This window comes from Mustela erminea, chromosome 3 (assembly GCF_009829155.1).
Source record: "Mustela erminea isolate mMusErm1 chromosome 3, mMusErm1.Pri, whole genome shotgun sequence".
Lineage (NCBI taxonomy): Eukaryota > Metazoa > Chordata > Mammalia > Carnivora > Mustelidae > Mustela > Mustela erminea.
Window position 1 is genome coordinate 67,543,628 of NC_045616.1, and position 23,200 is coordinate 67,566,827.

A 23,200-nucleotide genomic window follows, 5' to 3' on the forward strand; every position below is an offset into this window, starting at 1 on the left:
ATGCACAACAGAACATACAAAATTGATTAAATCTTAATTGGGACAAAATAGTATAAAAGAGAAATTTGGGGATGAATTTTGGAATGATTGGGAAAGTTTGAAACTTGGCTAGACAAAACTTATAGTAATGAATTCTTGTTAATTAACCCAGGTATAATAAATATAATAAATAGTAATAAATTTAATATCATAATATGATTATAAATGTAAGCTTACTCTAGGGCGTTTATATATATATACACAAATGTAGCTAAAATTTTCCATATTTGCTTTAATTATGGTTAGATCTAGGTAATGAGCAGAAAATATAGGGGATGATTATACTGTTCTTTCCATTTTGCGTGTATTTGAAATTTTATTTTCTCTCATTATTATTATTATTTTCAGGTTATTTATTTATTTATTTGATAGAGAGACATCAAAAGAAGGAACACAAGCACGGAGAGTGGGAAAGGGAGAAGCAGGCTCTCCGCTGAGCAGGAAACCTGACCTGGGGCCCTAATCCCAGGACTCCAGGATCCTGACCCAAGCCAAAGGCAGATGCTTAACCATTGTGCCACCCAGGTGCCTGAAATTTCATTTTTTTACAGATTAATTAATTATCTGATGGGGTAGGGAGGAGGAGCAGAGGGAGAAGCAGATTTCCTGATGAGCAGGGAACCCAACGTGGGTCTTGATCCCAGGACCCTGAGACCATGACCTGAGTGGAAGGCAGACGCTTAATAGATTGAGCCCCCCAAGTGCCCTCAATTTCTAAATATTATAATTTTAGGGGTAACAAGGTGGCTCAGTCGTTAAGCATCTGCCTTCAGCTCAGGTGATGATCCCAGCATCCTAGAATCGAGCCCTGCATCAGGTGGGCTCCCTGCTCATATATATATATATATATATATATATATATATATATATATATATATATATATGATAATTTTAGGGGAAAAAACCCAAACATGTATAGCAGAAAGCCTCTCCTCTGTTGCCCTGCCCGCTGCTCCCTTGGGGTGCATTCAATAAACTTCTTTCGCCTTTAAAATAAGTGAATAAATAAAAGCATGCACATTTCTAACTGAAAGATTAAGTTAAAGACAGCGAGTGGTTGGTTGACCGAAAATGTGAGATATTCACATTAAGATGGAGCTGGAAATAGTGAAAAAGGACACTGAGGATACATGGAAACATCATGAAGTAACTTCTTCAGTGAGACACAGTTCCAGTGGTAGAGCTAGGGTATACACCTCTTTTTCTTTGTGTTTAAGTAGGCTCCACACCCAGCATAGGGTTTGAACTCACCAGCCTGAGATGAAGAGTCCCACACTCCACTGACTGAGACAGCCAGATGCCCTAATGGATACTTTAACATTTACCACTGTCCCTTGAATTGTTGAGAGCAGTTTTGTCTTTTTTTTCCCCTAAGGTTTTGGATGCTATATGTAACAACAGTTAGAGAGGTTATACAATACAGGAAGTACTCCTCCATAGAGGAAAATGTATTAAAAGGTTCTTGGGTATCCTTTAAAAATATTATGTGCACATATAAGAGTACAAAGTTGTTAGTTTTTTTTTTTTTTTAAGATTCTATTTATTTATTAGAGAGAGAGAGAAAGCACAAGCAGGTGGAGAGGCAGAGGAAGAGGGAGAAGCAGACTCTCGGCAGAGCAGGGAGCCCGATATGGGGCTTGATTCTAGCACCCATGAGCTGAGCTGAAGGCAGACGTTTTACTGAGCCATCCAGGTGCTCCTACAAATCCTTTTTTAAAGTTTTATTATTTTAAAAAAATATTTATTTATTTGAGAGAGAATGCATGAGTAGGTGAAGAGAGAGAGGGGAAGCATACTCTCTGCTGAGTACACCTGCGTTGAAACCAGGAATGGGACACTTAACTGAGATACCCCAGGGGCTGCCAGAGTACAAAGAATTTTTTTTTTAAGATTTTATTTTTTTAATTTGACAGAGAGAGAGAGAGAGTGTGTGGGAGGGGCAGAGGGAGAAGCAGACTCCCCACCAAGGGAGCTGATTCGAGGCTCGATCCCAGGACCCTGGGATCATGACCTGAGCCGAAAGCAGACGCTTAACCAACTGAGCCACCCAGGCGCCCCTGCCCTTTTTTTGACAGAGAGACAGAGTCCAAGGATTTTTTTTTTTTTAAGATTTTATTTATTTATTTGACAGAGATCACAGGCAGGCAGAGAAGCAGGTAGAGAAAAGAGGAAGCAGGCTTCCTGCTGAGCAGAGAGCCTAATGGGGGCGATCCCAGGACCCGGGGACCATGACCCGAGCTGAAGGCAGAGGCTTTAACCCCCTGAGCCACCCAGGCACCCCAAGAGTACAAAGATTTTAAAAGAATCTTTAAATCTTTTTTTTCCCAAAATATGAGTAAATCAAGATTGTTCAACCAATAAATAGATTTTTAGTTTTACTACGTTTTGTACACTGTACTAGATTCTAGGGATACCTGTTGTTAAGGTACACATTCTTGCAGACATGAAGATAAAGTATTACAATATGATTGTATTAGATAAAAATTTCTTTCTCTCATCAGCCTCTTTTCTTCCCTTTTCATCTCTCAGGGAGGTGGGGGGAAACAGAGGGACTTGGGTTTAAAAAACCAAGAGTGCATTTGCATCAGAATACTGTTATAAAGACTTTTTGTTGCAGGTGATAAGAACCCAACTGCAACTGACTTAAATCACAAAGGAAAATTATTGGCTCTCTAAAGTGGAAAGTCCAGGCAGTACCTAGCTTCAGGCATGGTTGATTTTGGGTCTCAAGCAAGGGAGGATACTTATCTCTATTTTCTGTTTTCCTTTCTTTGAACTTTAAGAATCTTTCAGTTTACAGAAAAACAAGCGAAAACCCCAAACCAGAATGCTGTATTGAGAGAGCAAGACTTCATGCTCTGTCTGCTTCTACGCACACCGTCGTACTGTATGTGGATGGATGTTGGGAACATGCGAATTTGTTTACAGAGGTAAGAGTGTTAAAGAATTGGTACATGAGAAGGTAGTGAAAAAAATTTTTTTCTTTTAATTTATTTGGGATAGAGCAAGAGTGAGAGAGAGAGAGAGAGCACAAGCAGGAGGAGCTGCAGGCAGGGGGAGAAGCAGCCTCTCCACTGAGAGGGAGCCCAATTCAAGGCTTGATTTGAGGACCTCGGCATCATGACCTGAGGCAAAGGCAGAGGCTTTACTGACTGAGTCACTCAGGCGACCCAAAAAATTGTTTTTGTTATATTTAGAATGTGGCTATAGGTATTTAAATTTTTCTTGAACTAGCTCTTGTGTAAAAACACTTAGCATTGAGGCTCTTTTTGTAGAGATTAGTCACAGTGGTCTAGCAGGGGAACTGGGTTTTCTTTTGTTGTCTTTTAAAGGTTTAATTTATTTGAGAGAGAGCAGGCAAGCACACAAGCAGGCAGAGGAAAAGGGAGAAACAGACTCCCCACTGAGCAGGGAGCCCAGTGCAGGGTCTCCATCCCAGGACCCTGGGATCATGACCTGAGCGAAGGAAGATAGATGCTTAACCAGTTGAGCCACCCAGGCGCCCCAAGGGAACGTTTTGTTTTTGTCGTGGTGGTGGTGGTTTTTGTATTGTTTTCAGTCACTGCTCTGGGAATAAGCTATGCCCCAAGGTGAAGTATTTCACAACTAAGTATTCCAATCATTGTGAAATCTTTAGTTACAAACCCTAATTTATTAAATGTTATTTAAGGTTTATTAAATATTTTTTAGTAATCTTTATGCCATGTGTGGCTCTAACACCTGAGAGTCACGTGCTCCTCCGACTGAGCCAGCCCGCTGACCCAAAGCCTAACTTTAATCCTTGTAGTGAAAAGGATTGTTCTAACACACATCTTGTGTGCTAAGTGATGGCAAGAACACAGAACACAGAAGCAGATAAAAGAAGATAAAAAGCAGATAAAAGAAGAGTGGCAAAAGAGGGGTAATGGAGAGCGGGAGGGCCCATGCTAGTGCCAGCAACTGAAGTAAGGATTCCCCTGGGCAGTCTTTTCTCCCTGTGTTTTGAATATACTGTACTCAGTAGTCAGGCTTTGTGGAGTGAGTAGTCTAGTAGAGAACGCTCTGTAGCCTGAGGAACATGGATACAGAGCAGAAGCTTGACAGCACGGTTTGTCTTGTGATGGTGCCCAGCTGTACTTTACAATCAGCTGTTCGGTGGAATGAGAGGTGGGCATAGATGAAAGGTCACAGATCCTCCGAAACCTCTGTGATGCTCTTGAGGAAGCTGAAGCTTGGTTTAAAGCTGATTTGGTCATGTAATCGGGATGTGGCCAAGTCAAGCTCAAAATCATAGTGAATTCCACTGATTTTTCCTGATTATTAACAGTGTATGCCCTCTATGCCCTTTCCTTCGTTAGGTTTCTGTAATATTCCTGGGAGGGTTTTCTTCCTCTTCGGAACTCAGAGTGTTTTTTCATTCATTTCTCCAGCATATATCTTTTCTTTCTCTTACATATTTTAATTTTTTTAAATATTTAATTTATTTATTTGACACAGAGAGAGAGAGAGAGATCACAAGTAGGCAGAAAGGCAGATGGAGAAAGAGGGGGAAGCAGGCTCCCCGCCGAGCAGAGAGCCCGATGCAGGGCTCGATCCCAGGACCCCTGGGATCATGACCTGAGCCGAAGGCAGAGGCCTTAACCCACTGAGCCACCCAGGTGCCCCTCTTTTACATATTTTATATGCTCAGTAACTATTGCTTTCTTTTATGGACAGAGGCCACATCAGACCTTTTTGTGTCATTCACTTTGCTTCCTATGTACTAGGCCATTAATGCCTCTCTTGTCCAAATAGGTAGGTGCCTTTAGCCAGACAGTTTCCTTAATTTAGGACTATGACCTTGATTTCACAGGACTGAAGGGGATCATCTTATATTTACTAGATCCAAACACCGTCACTTTATGTCAGAGAATGAGTGACTGGCCTTTAGATCACAGCTGTGGTGGAAAGCCTGATTCCTAGGCCAGTGTCTAGCTCCTATCAACCTGCAGTCTTTCAGATTAGGCGTTTCCATATTGCTCCCATGGAAAATCTAAGCAAAATTCAAAATGGGACTCCCTACTTGAAAAGTATGTTGGTGTAATTTGGCTAATGCTTTTCACACAGCTGGACAGTTAACCTCCAGGTGATGATCTACAGGTCTGTAGTTAACCTGTAACCTGGTATTCAAGTATCCTCAGCACCCTGCTCTTAACTACTCCATTATTTCCATATCCCATCCACAAAACTAAACTATTAATGGGTTTACACAGCTCTGGTGGAATTAAGCCCCTTGCCATTTTATTTCCACCAGTCCATAGGTCCATCAAATGCCACCTCCTCTGTGAAACTTTACCTTTTTCCTCCAGCTAAGAGTAATCTAAACTTTGCCACTCCCTTATGGCACCCAATCTCTCTAAATCTTGAATTATAGTTATTTTCATCCTATCTTCTCTGCTTTAATAAAGTGTATTGAAGAAAGAGTTTGTATCAGTTTTTTTTTTTTTTTAAATCTTAAATAGCAAACTTAAAAATAAGAGGCAATGAACATATCACAAGTCCTGAGTCCACATGACCTGAGTCCAGGTCACCGTCTTCTCTCACTTGGATTTTGGCAAAAGCCTTCTAACTCCCCCCTAGATTGCACTGTCACTCTCCTATCTTGATTCTTTAGAAACCTCTCAGCTCCAGTCCCTTCCTCAAAGCCCCTCCACTGCTTTTCCATGTCCTCACACCATCTGGCTCATTTTGCTATCACACAAGAGTTTTCTTGCTACTCTTCTAGCACATCAGGTACTTCCTTCCTCAGATGCCTTTGCATTTGATGCTTTGTCTAGAATAGTGGATATTGGTAGAATATGGTCTAGAACACTAGTTTACCTCCTTACTTAAAACAGGTTCTCATATGTCTTCTTCCATAGAGATCCTCTTTGGCCAATCTCTCTTTGTATTCTGCTTCAGTTGAGTGTCAGTCCTGAAAACAGAGTGCCTGGTTTGTAAAGGTGGCTTTAGCACTTAGCAGGTATAAGATTTGGGACAAATTAATTAACCTTTTTTTCCTTCTCCCCTTTTCCTTTTCTTTTTTTAAAGATTTTTATTTATTGGGGCACCTGGGTGTCTCAGTTGTTGGGTGTCTGCCTTCAGCTTGGGGCATGATCCCAGGGTCCTGGGATTGAGCCCACATCAGGCTCCCTGGTTGGTGGGAAGTCTGCTTCTCCCTCTCTTTCTATGTCTCTGTCAAATAAATAAAATCTTGGAAAAAAAAAAAAAGATTTTTATTTATTTGAGTGAGCAAGCAAGAAAAAGAACACAAATGGAGGTGGGGTGGGGAAGGGTAGAGGGAGAAGCAGGCTCCTCTCTGAGCTGGGAGTGTGACTCCGAACTCTATCCCAGGACCCTGGGATCATGACCCGAGTCAAAAGCAGGTGCTTAACGGAGGGAGCCACCCAGGGGCCCCTAATTAACCTTTTTCTGCCTTAGTTTCCTCATTTATAAAATGGGATAATTATATATTTATTGCTTTGGACATTGGCCAACTGATACATGGTAAGGGGTCAATAATTTATTGCTTTTCTTTAGTATTTATTACAAACTGTTTTTCATATATTAGCCTGTCTCCTCCATTAGGGCAGAATTTTCATTGATGACTTTAGCCCTATAGCAGTGTGTCTTGGTATAAAGGATTTCAGTAAATTCTTGTTGAGTATAAATGAATTTATTGAATGCTTAAAAAACCACAACTGAATTTTATTTTTTTCTTAGGTTTTCCCTATGTGAATATTAATACCGACTGTCTATGTATTGTACTTTGTTGTAGGCGAAACCTTGGTCTTTCCACTCAAATGGAAAATAGCAATAAAGTGGAGAATATGTAACTGAAAAAATCTCTTCCACCATACTGCATTATTGAACTACAGCTGTTAATACAAACTTAGTATTTGATAATGCCAGAGTACTAGGAGAAAAAATGCATGAGATGATTATGTCAACTGCTTTTATCATGCCTAGCATATAGTAGCTTCTAAAATTAATAATCACTAACAAATTATAAGAACATTTAAAGAATATGCAATATAGAAATTAAAGTATAATTTAGAAGATTCTGACAATTATACATACCTATGTTAGGTGTAGATATAGAACATTCCCCTCACTTCAAAAAAGATGCCCCTTGCTCCTTTTCAACAAATTCTATCTCCCCAAGGCAACCATGTAGGCAGAATAATGAGCCACTCCCCCTCCAGAATGCTTACAACCCTAGAATATGAACATCCTTTGAATATGTTACCTGGCAAAGGGACTTTTAAGACCTTGAGATAGGAGATAATTCTGGATTACCTGGATGGGCCTGGTAGAACCACATGAATCCTTAAAAGTAGAAGAGGAGGGCAGAAAAGTAGGTCAGAAGAAGATATAACAGTGGGGAAAGAAAACAGGAGAGATTTCAGATGTGAGGAGCACATGACCCATTGTTGCTGGCTGTGAAGATGGAAGAAGCCAAGGAATACAGGTGGCCTCTAGAAACCAGGAACATGAACGAAGAAACAGAGACCTCAGTCCCACAGCTACAAACAGTGAATTCAGCCAATCAATCACCTGAATGAGCAAGGAAATCGATTCTCCCCCAGAGTTTAGGGAAAGAAAACAGTCCTGCAGCACCCTGATTTTAGCCCAGTGAGACCCATATTAGACTGCTGACGTACAGACTATAAGACAGTTAGTGTTAAACATCTAAGTTTATGATAATTTTTTATGACAAAAATAGAAAATACAAACTATTTCCTGTGCTCTATCACTATAGGCTTTGTTCTTGGATTTTAAGTACATGTAATCATAAAGTACGAACTCTTTTGAGTCTGGCAGCTTTCACTTGACATAGTGTTTTTGAGATTTACCTATATTTTTGAAACTGTATATATTTTTTTAAACTGCTGAGTACTGCTCCATTATGAATATACTATAATTTTATCCATCTTCTTGTTGATGGATATTTGGGTTGTTTCTGGTTTTTGGTTATCATGATTATGTACATTCTTGTACAAGTCTTTTTGTGACACACCTTTCCATTTCTTGGGTAAACCTGGGTAAACACCTAAGGAACAACTGCTAGGTCACAGGGTAGATATATGTTTAACTTTCAAAGAAATGCAAACAGTTCTCCGAAGTGGTTGTATCATTTCATTATCCCACTTGCACTGAGTTCTGGTTGCTCCATATCCTCACTTCACTGAACTGAGTACTTAAAATGTATTTCACTGTGTACCTAAGTGTACCACAACAAAAACAGTAGAAAAGAAAAGTAACAGGATACCGTATTTGTACATGCAGAAAATATTGATCACCTGTCTTAGAAACTATACTGTGCATAGAAGGAAAAAATCACAGAAAAAAAATTTGATTAAAAAAAAATCCAGGGGCGCCTGGGTGGCTCAGTGGGTTAAAGCCTCTGCCTTCGGCTCAGGTCATGGTCTCAGGGTCCTGGGATCGAGCCCCACATCGGGCTCTGCTCAGCAGGGAGTCTGCTTCCCCTCTCTCTCTGCCTCTCTGTCAGCTTGTGATCTCTCTGTGTCAAATAAATAAAATCTTTAAAAAAAATCCAATTTTACCATTTTAATTGTATCACACAGTATTTACTAGAAAAATTTCCTTCTGAAAAATCACTCTAAAAATGAACATTAGTGGTTTTATAACTGGAATCTGTTTAGCATCTATGTATAATCTCTGCATATTTAACTTGCATATGAATTAAGACTATTAAGAAATGTTTGCCTTGGAGTGCCTGGGTGGCTCAGTGGGTTAAGGCCTCTGCCTTCAGCTCGGGTCATGATCTCGGGGTCCTGGGATTGAGCCCCACATCGGGCTCTCTGCTCAGCGGGGAGCCTACTTCTTCCTCTCTCTCTCTGCCTGCCTCTCTGCCTACTTGTACTCTGTCTCTCAAATAAATAAATAAAATCTTAAAAAAAAAAAGTTTGCCTTAAAATTCTTAAATTTTAAGAATTTAATCTTAAAAATTAAAAAAAAAAATTCGGATGGAATTTTTATTATGTGAGGGGCGCCTGGGTGGCTCAGTAGGTTAAGTGGTTGTCTTTGGCTCAGGTCATGATCCCAGGATCCTGGGATTGAGCCCCACATCAGGCTCTGGTCAGCTGGGAGGCTGTTTCTCCTCCTCCCTCTGCCTGCTACTCCCCCTGCTTGTGCTTTCTTTCTCTCTGTCAAATAAATAAATAAAACCTTTAAAAAATAATTTTTATTATATGAGCTCTATTTATCTATACAGTTAAGTAATCTCTATGCCCAACATGGGGCTCAAATTTACCACCCTGATATGAAGAGTTACATGCTCTACTGATTGAGCCAGCCAAGCACCATCTTAAAATATTTTAAGACATCTAACATTGCTGAGGGGAGGTAAACTGTTAAAATCTCTACAGGGTACAATTTAGTATATTATAAATGTCCTAAACCCTTTTTTTTTTTTTTTTAAAGATTTATTTATTTATTTGACAGAGAGAAATCACAAGTATACAGAGAGGCAGCCAGAGAGAGAGAGAGAGAGAGAGGGAAGCAGGCTCCCTGCTGAGCAGAGAGCCCGATGCGGGACTCGATCCCAGGACCCTGAGATCATGACCTGAGCCGAAGGCAGCGGCTTAACCCACTGAGCCACCCAGGCGCCCCTAGAATAATTTCTAAGTGAAAAATACATATATGTATTTGTACATTTATAAGGTATCTGTAAGGATATACTATAAACTGACAAGTGTGGTAATTTCTAGAGAGGAGAGCTGTGTATCTGAGTGACAGGGGTGTGAGGTTTTTTGCCATTTATTCTTGAATTCTGAACCATGTAACCATTAACTAGTAAAAACAAATTATCTCTGCATTATTGTAGTATAAGTTTTAGGGGAGAATCATCATCTAAATTTAACCAGAACCAGGGTTCTAACCAGAACCCTTAGAGATATCTAATTATAATTAGTTTCATTATTCTGTTAAAATTAGGAAAGTTTAAAATCTGACTGTATAAAAGGAATAATAAATCTTTATAACAGATGTATTAATTCTTTTTTTAAGATTTTTTTTATATATATTTGAGAGAGTGGAAGCAAGAGGGATGACAGAGGTAAAAGGAGAAGCGGCCTCGCCACTGAGAGGAGAGTCCAATGTGGGCCTCTATCCCAGGACTCTGGGATCATGACCTGAGCCAAACGCAGCTGCTTAGCCGACTGAGCCACCTAGGCATCCCTAAAGTTAATTCTAAGTGGAAATCATGAGCTCCCAAATTGATAATATAGGAAAAACAATGGCTGGAGAGTAAAGGAAGAGGAGACAAATTAATAGGTGTGGTAAACCACCACCACCACCACCCTTGGGGCAAATGAACTGTTAAACAGGCTGCTGCTTCCGGTATTATTTTGAACTTATTTATACAATTTAAATACAGTTTATCTCTTGGGATACTGATTTTAATAGGAAAAAATAGACAAATTGAATGCAGGTTTAGAATAATAACAACTCCTCAATTTTACTGAGCCCTTTTCAACTTTAAGAAATTTTTTTTTCCAATTCATCTCACATACATCATTCCTTTTGCTCCTCATAATCCTATGAATGTGAGCAAATTTTATTCTGGTTTTATGTACCAGGGGAAAAAAAAGATACCCAGAGAAGGATTTGCCTGAAGTCACAATGTTTGTAAGAGTTAGAACCCGCATCCTGGTGCTCTTAATACTGGTTTCCCTACTTCCAATCTGCATCCCCTTCAGCCCATGCCCTATGTCTCGCCTTATCTCTCATCACAGTAACTTAACTTTTCTGCTGTTATATGCCTCCTAGGACATGGCAATTTTAATAACGATGCAATATGTATTGTACCTATCTACTTAATTTTTTAACATACCAAAATTGCATTAAAACATCAATATGCAATTATTTTCCCACCACTCAAAAAGTTTAATTATGTATTGAAGATTCTGGACCAGAAAATGTGTAAGGATAAGACAAAGAATATCAAAATAACTTGTAACAAATTTCTAGAACCTCTCACATATTAAAATTGTTAAGATAAAAATATGATTTACAATACATGTTTGCCATTATGGTATAGTTAAAAAAATAACACCCATACTAAAATTAATTCATCCTACTTATCAAAATTCCTATTATATGAATGAAAATATTCAAATGCTTATAAATAGGTATTCAAAGGTTTCTTTTGAACATTCTTTGGTGTTCATAAAACTGCATATATTATTATAGATCTCTTTATCATACATTTTTTTCATACTATACATTCAGTTTAAATTGGAAATGAAAAAATATAAATTAGATATTGTTATAGAAAGTAGTTACAGGGTAGATATTTTGATTTCATGATGCAAAAGTACTTATGGACAAGATTTACTTACTAAATTTAAAATAACTACCTATTCTTTGATACTTCTTATAGATCCACATGTCCCAGAAATTTAAAAAAGCAGCTGTGTTTAAGGCAGAAAATTCAAATGTGAGTTGACATTATTTATGATTCTCTCAGCTGGTTGTTTCACAAAATATGGAGCTAAATGAAAAATGAGAACCCTCGCATTGCTTGGATCCCAGCTTGACAAGCAACTTGGAATGGCAGATGCATAACAAGAAATGGAATATTCTACTTCAGAGGAAGAAGACAAGTGATCGAATAACATGCACACAACTTAGTATAAGTTCTTTACCCTAATAAAGTAATTATTCATTTGCAAATATTACCAAAAGTAAAAAAATTTATTTTACAGAGTGGTTGGTTTTTGTAATACATCAATAATGTTATATACTTCCCTATTCTCAATGCTTGTCTCATTTCAGTGGTTGGTTTCTCCCAAATAATTTAGTTTACATTTAAAGTGGCAATACAGCTTTTACTTAATGGATTTAAGTTATAATTAGAAACCAGTTTTATATACAGAAAATCCATAAATATAGAACTTTTATTCCTATTTTATCCTAGGGCTATGCAAAAAATTGACTAAAAATTTTTCATTTGCGTCTTTGTAATAAACATGTAAATACATTATTTACAATGGAGATGCTTTCTGACAGAAAGTAAACACACAAGTAATTTTGGTCTTCATTAGAATCCATCATTATATGTTCATTTTTGAAGATGATGTGATACATCATGTTCACTCAAATTTTAAGATTCCTGTTATACACATAATTCAAGTAATTATTTTACTTGTACAATTAATGCTTCGTTCTGTATTTAAATTTCCTTTAAGAAAGATTCCTTGATCCAATAGCAGGGAGCTTTAGAATTTTTTTCGAATACAGCAAATGTTTCTGTACAATTATGTGCAATTTTCTTCCTTCTGGCAATATTATAAATACCGAGTAAATTAATCTTCATTGTTCATATCCCACAGGTAATTCTTGAGTTATCTCACATGATGTAAGTACCATCTTTGTAGTATTTCATGGACTCCATTTGTTTTGTCATAGCTAGAACATCATGAAATCCAGTACTTAGGCCAGACATATGTTGAAAATATGCCTCTTTTTCCACTTGAATTGTTAAATTGTTTACTCCAGCATCTTTAAGTATTCCTGTAACCTGTTATCAAAACCCATACATTTTAAAGCATTTAGATTAATACATTTAGTGCATATCTTATAACTGAGATTACATTTTTTCATAGCCACAGATAGTCAAAGATAATCCTCAAAGTAATATTTATTATTTATTTGGTCAAATGTTAGCTATATTTCTTTAGATGGCCAAATTACTGACCTGACATTCAAACTTGAAAAGGGAAATAGCTTTTGTTTCTAATATGGTAGGTTTAGAATAGGAATATAGGAACTGCTTTGATCCTTACTTCCAATCACAGCGTTAAATGCTGCCAACTTGACTGTAATTACTGTTAATCTAAATCTGTATTTATAATAATTTATTTCTGGATAATCGATTGGGAGCCAACGTGGATCATAAGTAAATTTTTTTACATTCACTTAAGCCTGTCATTTAAGCACTAAAACTTAATTTTATTTTAACCATTTTGGGCTGGAAAACAAATCTAGACATAAAAAGTAAGTTATATTATCCTTGAACAGCTAAAAGATTGGTGTTTTTGAACAGTTAATTGATTACTCAACTGTGTAATTTATAATGTGTCCCAGTTTTTGCATGAATTAACTTAAATGAGATTACTTCAATTATAGACAAAAGATTATCACCTGCTGTACTATTCTTTGTTCCAGCACATCTGATGTCACCTGTATATGAATTGTTCCTGCCACAACACTGGCTGAATGACGCCAAAAATGAGGGTCTCGGTATGATATTAATCCTTCAATTTTCTGTATCTGTCAAATAAAAGAAGAGATGATGTAAATGGACTTAAAAAGCTGATTTACTTAACAGAAAGCAAACTTTTTGGTCCAAGAAACTACTATTAAGCTGATTTTAGTAAAAAGATAATAAGGAGAGCAAAGAAGTAAGAAAAGAAAGGGATAACTTGTTTGAAGTAAAGGTGCCTAAAATATTTTGAAATGGGAATGATGTCAGGGAAGACAGGTCTGAACAGTAAATGAATGGGGGTTACAGGTGTCTTTACACTCAACAGTTGCATACCCATTTTCACCTCTTTAAGAGGTACTGTGCCTTTTCTAAACACTGGATATTTTGAGTGGACTACCTGGTTTCCTCACATTTATACACACATTCATATATTAATGGTTACATAAACATGTTTAAAAGATATCCTCTATGTTTAAAAATGAACTGATTAAGTAACAGATATTGCATACATTGTAACACTACATGCATTAAAAATGTATGAGGGTATTTATCAACATGACATAACTAAATGGGGAAAATTTTGCAAAGCAGTACAAAACAGTTTTTGCCATTTTTATTTTCAAAATAGCTTTTAAAAATTTTTTAAAGATTTTCTTTATTATTTATTTGAGAGAGAGAAGCAGGCTCTGTCCTCTGAGCAGGGAAGAAAATGTGCTTTTCCATATTAAGATATTTTGAAGATGGGGTGCCTGGTTGGCTCAGTTGGCAGAACATGTGAGTTCAAGCTCCACACTAGTGGCAGAGAGTCCTTAAATAAAAACAAGGCAAAATAAAACAAAAATATTTTGAAGTTGGGGCGCCTGGTGGCTCAGTGGGTTAAGCCTCTGCCTTTGGCTCAGGTCATGATTTCAGGGTCCTGGGATTGAGCCCCGCATAGGGCTCTCTGCTCGGTGGGGAGCCTGCTTCCTCCTCTCTCTCTGCCTGCCTCTCTGCCTACTTGTGATCTCTGTCTGTCAAATAAATTAAAAAAAAAAAAAAAATTTTTTTTTTGAAGTTTTCCAAAATGGGCCTAAAGTATTTTTGAAATAAAAAAAAATTTTTTTTTTCAGGCGCCTGGGTGGCTCAGTGGGTTAAGTCGCTGCCTTCAGCTCAGGTCATGATCTCAGGGTCCTGGGATCAAGTCCCACATCGGGCTCTCTGCTCAGCAGGGAGCCTGCTTCCCTTCGTCTCTCTCTGCCTGCCTCTCTACCTACTTGTGATCTCTGTCAAATAAATAAATAAATATCTTAAAAACAAAACAAAACAAAACAAAACTTTTTTTTTCCTTTTAGTAGGATGTAGGTGAGAAAACTTCACAAATTTATGAAAACAGTGGGTTAAGATGTTATTTCTTAAACATTCAAGATATTAACTTCTCATCAGCAGATCCTAATTTAACATGATATGGCAAGGGCGCCTGGGTGGCTCAGTTGGTTAAGCATCTGCCTTTGGCTCAGGTCATGATCCCGTGGTTCTAGGATTGAGTGCTATGTGGGGCTCCTTGCTCAGCGGGAGCCTGCTTGTCCTTCTCCCTCTGCCTGCTGCTACCCCTGCTTCTACTCTCTCTTTCAAATAAATAAAAAAAAATATACCCCCCCAAGGTTTTTATTATTTGACAGAGAGAGAAAGAAAGCAGGAGAGGGAGAGGGAGAAGTGGACTCCCTGCTAAGCAGGGAGCCCAACGCAGGACCTGATCCCAGGACCATGAGACCACAACCTGAGCTGAAGGCAGACGCTCAACGAACTAAGCCACCCAGGCACCCTAAGTAAATAAAAATCTTAAAAAAAAAAATTAGGGGTGCCTGGGTGGCTCAGTGGGTTAAAGCCTCTGCCTTCGGCTCAGGTCATGATCCCAGGGTCCTGGGATAGAGCCCTGCATCGGGGTCTCTGCTCTGCAGGGAGCCTGCTTCCTCCTCTCTCTCTGCCTGCCTCTGCCTACTTGTGATCTGTCAAATAAATAAACAAAACCTTAAAAAAAAATTAAAAGAAGAAAAGAAAAAGAACATGCAAGTCTTTATTTTGGGGTTGTGAGTTTGAGGCCCATGTTGAGTGTAGAGATTACTTAAAAAAAAAAAAAGTATCAAATTCTCTTTCTCAGGGTCATGAATTCAAGCCCCATGTTGGTTGTAAAGCTTACTTGGAAAAAAAAAAAATGAGGGGCGCCTGCCTGGCTCAGTCAGTAGAACCTGTGATCTCAGGATTGTGGGTTTGAGCCCCACGATGGGCGCAGAGATCACTTAAAAACATTTTATTTATTTTAGAGAGTAAGAGAGTGAGAGAGCGCACACACTAGTGGGGGGAGGGGCAGAGGGAGAGGGGAGAGAGAATCTCAAGCAGATTCCCCAAGGAGTGCAGAGACTGATGCAGTGCTCAATCCCAGGACCCTGAGATCATGACCTGAGCCGAAGGCAGCGGTTTAACCCACTGAGCCACCCAGGCGCCCTGAAATGACATTGCTACAAACTGAATTCCATAAATTCCTGGGTCTGTTTCTGGACAACCAATTTTTAAAAAATTGATTTATGTGTTTATTGCTGTGCAAGAATAAAACTGTTATTTGTGTTAGTTAATTCTGTAACTTTATAATCACAGAATGGGATCCTATTAGTTAATTCTGTAGTTTTTACATCTTTGTTGTTTTTATTCTCAAGCATTAACACTTCCAAATAAGTCTCTAAGTAATATTGGATTACCTATTCTCCTCCAAAACAAAAACAAACGAAAGAAAAGAATCCCAGGAAAGGCAACTGCAGAGATTTAAATGCAAGAAATAGGACAACTTCAAAATAGTTTCCCATCCAAGAAAAATCTCTCCATTTATTCACTCCCTATTTTCTTTTCTTTCTTTCTTTCTTTTTCTTAAAAAAGATTTTGTTTATTTATTTAACAGAGTGAGAGAGAGAGATCACAAGTAGGCAGAGAAGCAGGCAGAGAGGGGGAAGCAGGCTCCCCACTGAGCAGAGAGCCCAATGCGGGGCTCGATCCCAGGACCCTGGGATCATGACCTGAGCTGAAGGCAGAGGCTTAACCCACTGAGCCACCCAGGCACCCCTCTTTTCTCTTCTTCCAAAGATTTCATTTATTTATTTGACAGAGATCACAAGTAGGCAGAGAGGCAAGCAGAGAGAGAGGAGGAAGCAGGCTCCCTGCTTAGCAGAGAGTCCGATGCGGACCTCGATCCCAGGACCTCAGGATTAGAACCTGAGCCAAAGACAGAGGCTTAACCCACTGAGCGACCCAGGCACCCCTCACTCCCTATTTTATATGTATGTTAGTTAGTTATGTATGTATGTATGTATGCATATATGTATGTATTTACTTTTGAAAGAGAGAAAGAGAGTGTGTGTGTGCACACACAAATGGGGGGCGGAAGGGACTAAGAATATTAAGTAGCCTCCACGTGGAGCCTGATGCAGGGCTCGATCTCACGAGCCTGAGACGATGACCTGAGCCAAAATCAAGAGTCAGATGCTTAACCAACTAAACCTTTTTATGTCTTTTAAATAAAACTGTATTTTCTTAATTCATATTTTGCACACTTCTAGTTGAGTCAACTTACTCAATTTCAAATGCTATTTTATTTATTTATTATTATTACTACTTTTTCAAATGCTATTTTAAAAGGAAAAAATATAGTGAATAAATTACACCCAGTACCTTTTCTAAAGCAAGATGTAGCTCTTTTTCATATTCTGGTGGCAGTCTCAAAAGTAGAACCTGACAGGCATCTTTAATCAGTGGAACAACACTGAGAAATATTAATATAGCAATAAAGAGAGAACACAGGGGATCAGCAATGAACCATCCAAACTGCTCTATAAGAACTGTGGATACAATTACACCAATACTGCCAAGTGTGTCTGCCAAAACATGTAGAAATACACCTACAAATAAAATATGAAAACATTAAAAATTAAAACACATCTCGATCTTTTATCCTTTTTATAAATATTACTGGGTACCTACTATGCACCTGATTTTGCTGGGGATAGTACTTAAAAAAAAACTCAAAAAACACGGTCACTGCTCTCAAAGAATTCACGGCACAGTTGTAAAAAGAGAAAGATATAGGGAACTACAGCTCAGACTGGTGAATTTTATGATGGTGTGGGTTTCCTAGAAATCACATATAAGCCAAGTTCTGACAATACCCAAATTAAATAGTCACAATAAATAATTCAACACAGTAAATAATACTTCCCCTATACATTTTATAGTAAAATAAAAATTTCCTGGTTCTTTTGTAGTGAAAGTTCATAATGACATAGTATTTCCCTTCCAAATAATTTTTATGCAAAAGTCACTATGAAAAGGACTCTATAATACAATTATCTGATTAAAATTGACATTTATGAAGAAATGTGAGCATTTTCTAAAGCAGATGGCTTCAGACATTTTTTTAAGCCACAGAGTGTTTCTCTAAAATAAAACTGTAACCAGAAACCCAATATTTACTAAAAATAAGACAGTGTCAATTCAGAACACAGTTGAAAAATAGGACAGTATTTGGCAAGGACTCACCCCTCATGTTAGCATTCATGCCTCTGCCTGCAGATCCGTGGCTGTGACCATGCCCATGGTCACTGTGTCCATGCATATGGTGGGAATGACTGTGATCAGATGAATGACAGCTTCCCTGAGAAGCTCCATGGTTATGGTTATGGGCATGGCTAAAGGCACAGATACCAATAAGGTTTACTATCAGCCCTCCAACTGAGACTGGCTAGTAAAAGGAGAAAAGAAAGCCTTTAAATTTGTAATTTAAAAAATATATTTGTTATTTAAAAGCTACTGTACATCTAAATACGTTTTTCTATTTACAGTTTTCCAAAGTATTTTTGGTAAAATTTAAGTTCAATAAGGATATGCAAAAAAATTATTTTTTAATCTTTTTTTAAAAAATTAACATATATTATTAGCCCCAGGGGTACAGGTCTGTCAATACCAGGTTTACACACTTCACAGCACTCACCATAGCACATACCTTCCCCCAATGTCCATAACCCCACCACCCTCTCCTTACCCCACTCCCTGAGGCAACCCTCAGTTTGTTTTGTGAGATTAAGAGTCTCTAATGGTTTGTCTCCCTCAAGGATATTCAAAATTTTTAAAAAGCAGATTTTAGAATATTTTAGAAGAAACATTTTAACTTTCAAATAGCAAAGTTTTGACAAGTAGAGGAATTTGGACTTGCTTTAATCAATAAAGAACATGTATCTGGTTCATGATTTATGAATAAGTTATGCTAGAGTTTTGTTTCATTTAAATAGAGCTTGAAAGTACTGCTTACTAGAGCAAGTATGCACTCTAGCTAAAATCTTGTTTATATTACCAGATGAATTTCAGTTTGTAAGGCAATGATTATAATTTACTAACTAGTAGATTCCAAATATATATAATCTTATTGTGTTTCTTAAAACATAGTAAAATTTCCCAAAGTAAAAAAAAAGGTATAATGGAAAAACAAACATGTAATAGTAATCTTTCACTTTTTTTTTTTTTAAAGAAGTGAATGGAATTATCTTGATTTAATAATGCCATATAACACCCTAAAGGATAAACAAAGTTACCCTTTACTATCCTCTTATAAAATGATTTTGGATGTTCAGGGTGTTACTTAATTTACCATATATTATAATTTCTCCTTTAGAGAAATCCACTTGATTTATAAAAAGAATATATAAAAATAATGGGGACAGATAATTCAAATTAATTTCCAAAGATTATAAGACAAGAGATTCACTTTAGTAAACATGAATGGAAATTATACACTTCTTAATGAGGCTCAGACCATTTATCTGTCAGATTTTAAAATTTTAGTTAGCTTTATGAACTTGAAAATGGTTCCTAAATTTTGAATAAAATCAAATATTATATACAGAGACTCCATCATCTCAAATATTTCTCCTCTAATGATAAATGCTTCATTTGTATAGATTTCATCAGAAAAAAATAATGTAGAAAGTGTAAGCATGTAACCCCCCAAAATCAGTCAATGAGAGAATGGTGTACTTTCTATGCACATACTAAAATACATAGATAAACACCTTTTAAAACCAGCAATAATATCACATTATAATGCTGCTTTGGAATTTTTTTAACTTAGTACAGTTTATAAGTATTTCTCATGCCAGTGTATATAAATATGCCTCATTCCTTTTTTTATTTTTATTTTTTTTATTTTTATTTTTATTTTTTTAAAGATTTTATTTATTTATTTGACAGAGAGAAATCACAAGTAGATGGAGAGGCAGGCAGAGAGAGAGAGAGGGAAGCAGGCTCTCCGCTGAGCAGAGAGCCCGATGCGGGACTCGATCCCAGGACTCTGAGATCATGACCTGAGCCGAAGGCAGCGGCTTAACCCACTGAGCCACCCAGGCGCCCTCATTCCTTTTTTTAAATAAAGATTTTATTTATTTGTTTGACAGACAGAGATCACAAGTAGGCAGAGAGGCAGGCAGAGAGAGAAGGAAGCAGGCTCCCTGCTGAGCAGAGAGCCCGATGCAGGGCTCGATCCCAGGACCCTGGAATCATGACCCGAGCCAAAGGCAGAGGCTTAACCCACTGAGCCACCCAGGCGCCCCTGCCTCATTCTTTTTATTGGCTATACAGTATCCTATGAATGACAGCTTTATTTCTTTATTTAACTCGTCTTTTCCTTGGTGGACATTTTTTTTGTCACCATTATGAGCAAAGGCACAAGGAATCATGCACCTTTACACATCTGTGCAAATATGTTTTGCAAAAATTTCTATAACAAACATTAAAGGTAAAAGATATAAGCATTTAAAATTCAAAATATATTTCTAAACTGTAATCAAAGCATTTTATTAATATATGCTTCCAGCAACCAGATTCATAACTGCTTATAGTCATCCAACAATTAATTGCTAATTTCCTACTGCAAGCCAGGTGCTAGTTTAAGTGTTAATGACAGAAAATTCAGGTCCTAAAGATACTTCACTTATATCTTTAGTTGTGGAAGAAAGACAAAGGGTTATAAGTCAATGTTGCTTTAAAAAAAAAAAAAGATATAACAGGAATACTGAGAAAGGGAAATATACAAAAAAGTCTTTGAAGAGGGATATATTTTTTAAAGATTTTATTGATTTGACAGAGACACAGCGAGAGAGGGAACACAAGCAGGGGGAGTGGAAGAGGGAGAAGCTGGCTTCCTGTGGAGTAGGGAGCCTGTTGCAGGGCTCGATCCTAGGACTCTGGGATCATGACCTGAGCCAAAGGTAGACGCTTAATGACTGAGCCACCCAGGCACCCTGAAAAGAGGGATTAATGGAAAATATCTCACTGGAAGAGACATATCAACAAAGTCCTGACAAAGGCTGGAAGGCAGATGTGAGGGAAGGGCATGCCAACTACAAGAAATAGCATATGCAAAGGTTTGAAGGTCCAGGGAGAACATTATAAACTACCACAATCAACAAAGTAAAGCCTTTAAAGTGATAGTATTTTTCTGATTCTATCTCTAATATTTTGCAAATTTCCTCAGGTATCTATAAAGCACCTCTTTTTAAAAATGAATTTACTTTTATTTATTTTTAGATTTTTAATTTCTTTTTGACAGAGAGAGACATAGCCAGAGAAAACACAAACAAGTAGAATGGCAGAGGGAGAAGGAGGCTTCCTGCAAAGGAGGGAGCCCCATGCAGGGCTCAATCCCTGACCCAACCCAAAGGCAGATGCTCAACAACTGAGCCAGCCAGGTACCCCTATAAAGCACATCTTCACAGAAAAAAATTTAATAAGTCAGAAAGAAATCTTAGGTTTTAGACTGTCATATAATATTCTAACTAAAATACCAGCGAAAAGGATTAATTTCTTAAGAGTCAGCGGCATAAATACAAAGACAAGATAAGAAATTATGTTAACTTAGAGATGCCTGGGTGGCTCAGTGGGTTAAGCCTCTGCCTTCAGCTCGGGTCATGATCTCAGGGTCCTGGGATCCAGCCCCATGTCGGGCTCTTTGTTCAGCGGGGAGCCTGCTTCCCCTCTCTCTGCCTGCCTTTCTGCCTACTTGTGATCTCTCTCTCTGTCAAATAAATAAATAAAATCTTGGGCGCCTGGGTGGCTCAGTGGGTTAAAGTCTCTGCCTTCGGCTCAGGTCATGATTCCAGGGTCCTGGGATTGAGCCCCACATCGGGCTCTCCGCCTGCTTCTCTGCCTACCTGTGATCTGTCAAATAAATAAATAAAATCTTTAAAAAAAAAAAGAAAAAAGAAAATCTTAAAAAGAAATTATGTTAATTTAAATTAAAAAATAAAATAAAAGCTTCCTAGATCAGTAACTACAAATAAACTTCAGCATAGAAAAGACTGTATGGGGTATGAATAGAAATTCAAACAGGAGAATAAAGACTTACTGTTAACATATGTGTGTCTAATTCCGGAGGATCAATTAATCTAGCCACTGACTCCATAAACACAAAAAAGGCTATTACCATTAGAAAAAGTCCATTAATAAATCCAGAGAGAATTTCTATTCGGCCATACCTAAAAATGTAGAATATATTTTTAGAAAAGAAAAATGACAAATATTTTTAAAGTATAAATATTATGTTAAAAAAGAGGATATAAGTCCAAATTTTCAACTATGTACATAAATAATATGATCACAAAATTACCAAGATTTTAAATATCATACTAATGCTGGAAGAGTCTCTCTGTACTTTAGTTTGTTGCAATTATAAATATATATATTTTTATAAATACAAATATTTATCAAAGTCCTTCAATGTTTCCCCTTACATAAAGCCTTTCTTAGCAAGAAGTTCCTTCTCTCCTTTTAATGGGCTCTCCCTTGATGGGTTCTGTACCTGTCATAACATACAGACTGCTTTGTACCAAAATTATTTGTATTTTTGGCTCACCTATCTTTCACAATGTTAACAGTTGAAAGAGCTGAATTTATCAATCTATTCAGGGTAGGTCTTACCAAAATTCTTTGTACAAATCAAGGATTCTAGTATTTGTTGAACTGAATTGTTGATGAAAGGGAATTTCATGCATAGCCTCTTCAAATTTTGAATACTCTTTCTAATGGCAAAGATACAAATGACCATGCACATTCCTCTGTCTCAAATAAACTGTTAGACAAAGAGCTCAAAATCTAACTGATTTTCTGTTCTCTCCATACAAGAGGAATTAGTCAGAGAATATAATCTGGAGCTTACTGCCATTTACTTGTTGATGATATGCTTGGTTTATTTCCTTGTATCTACTCCAATTTAAAGAAAACTAAAGCTCTGAAAAATTACTTTTATTAAAGTAATTAAAAATTACTTATATTTAATTACTTATATAAGAGTAATCAAATTTTATTCCCTAAGATGGAATTTGCCCTTAGATTTTTCCATTGTATTATATCACCTTGATGGTCAGTGTACCTACCCATAGGAAAAAATCCGAGTTGCTTTCCATCTACTCATCAAGGCCGCAAAAAGACCCATGACCAAAGCAGAGCAGTCAAAGAGCATGTGAAATCCATCTGAGATCAGACCCAGACTATTGGTCAACACGCCATAGAATAATTCAACGAAGGTAAAAAGCTAAAAAATAAATTTAAAGAAAAACAGGAGAGGATGTTAGGAAATACTGTCTCAAGAGATTTAACAGAACTTAATCATGAGAATTTTAACCCTTTAGTTAAAAAAACTTCTTCTTAAAGATTTTTTTATTTGACAGAGAGAGAGACAGAGAGGGAGAGGGAGCAAGTGAGTACAAGCAGGGAAGCAACAGGCAGAGAGAGAGGGAGAATCAGACTCCCCTAGGTGCAAGGAGCCCAGGTGTGTAGCTCAATCCCAGGACTCTGAGATCGTGACCTGAGCGGTAGGCAGGGGCTTAACCAACTGAGCCACCTTTTATTATGCAAACCTTT

At 37.5% G+C, this 23,200-nt stretch overlaps 1 protein-coding gene across 3 annotated transcripts in view; it reads right to left on the reverse strand.

Moving 5' to 3' along the window:
- Positions 1-11,696: 11,696 nt before the first annotated feature.
- SLC30A5 (solute carrier family 30 member 5) overlaps positions 11,697-23,200 on the reverse strand; it is a 34,564-nt gene continuing 23,060 nt past the window's right edge. For 2 of the 3 annotated variants that reach the window (XM_032336070.1, XM_032336071.1), the window contains exons 11-16: positions 22,714-22,871; positions 21,687-21,816; positions 17,831-18,032; positions 16,967-17,193; positions 13,207-13,335; positions 11,697-12,583 (exon numbers count right to left, since the gene is read on the reverse strand). In XM_032336070.1, the coding sequence (XP_032191961.1) occupies positions 12,413-12,583; positions 13,207-13,335; positions 16,967-17,193; positions 17,831-18,032; positions 21,687-21,816; positions 22,714-22,871 (1,017 nt within the window). In that variant the 3' untranslated portion in view covers positions 11,697-12,412. The remainder of the gene's footprint in view (positions 12,584-13,206; positions 13,336-16,966; positions 17,194-17,830; positions 18,033-21,686; positions 21,817-22,713; positions 22,872-23,200) is intronic. The other variant, XM_032336072.1, reaches the window with a different exon arrangement.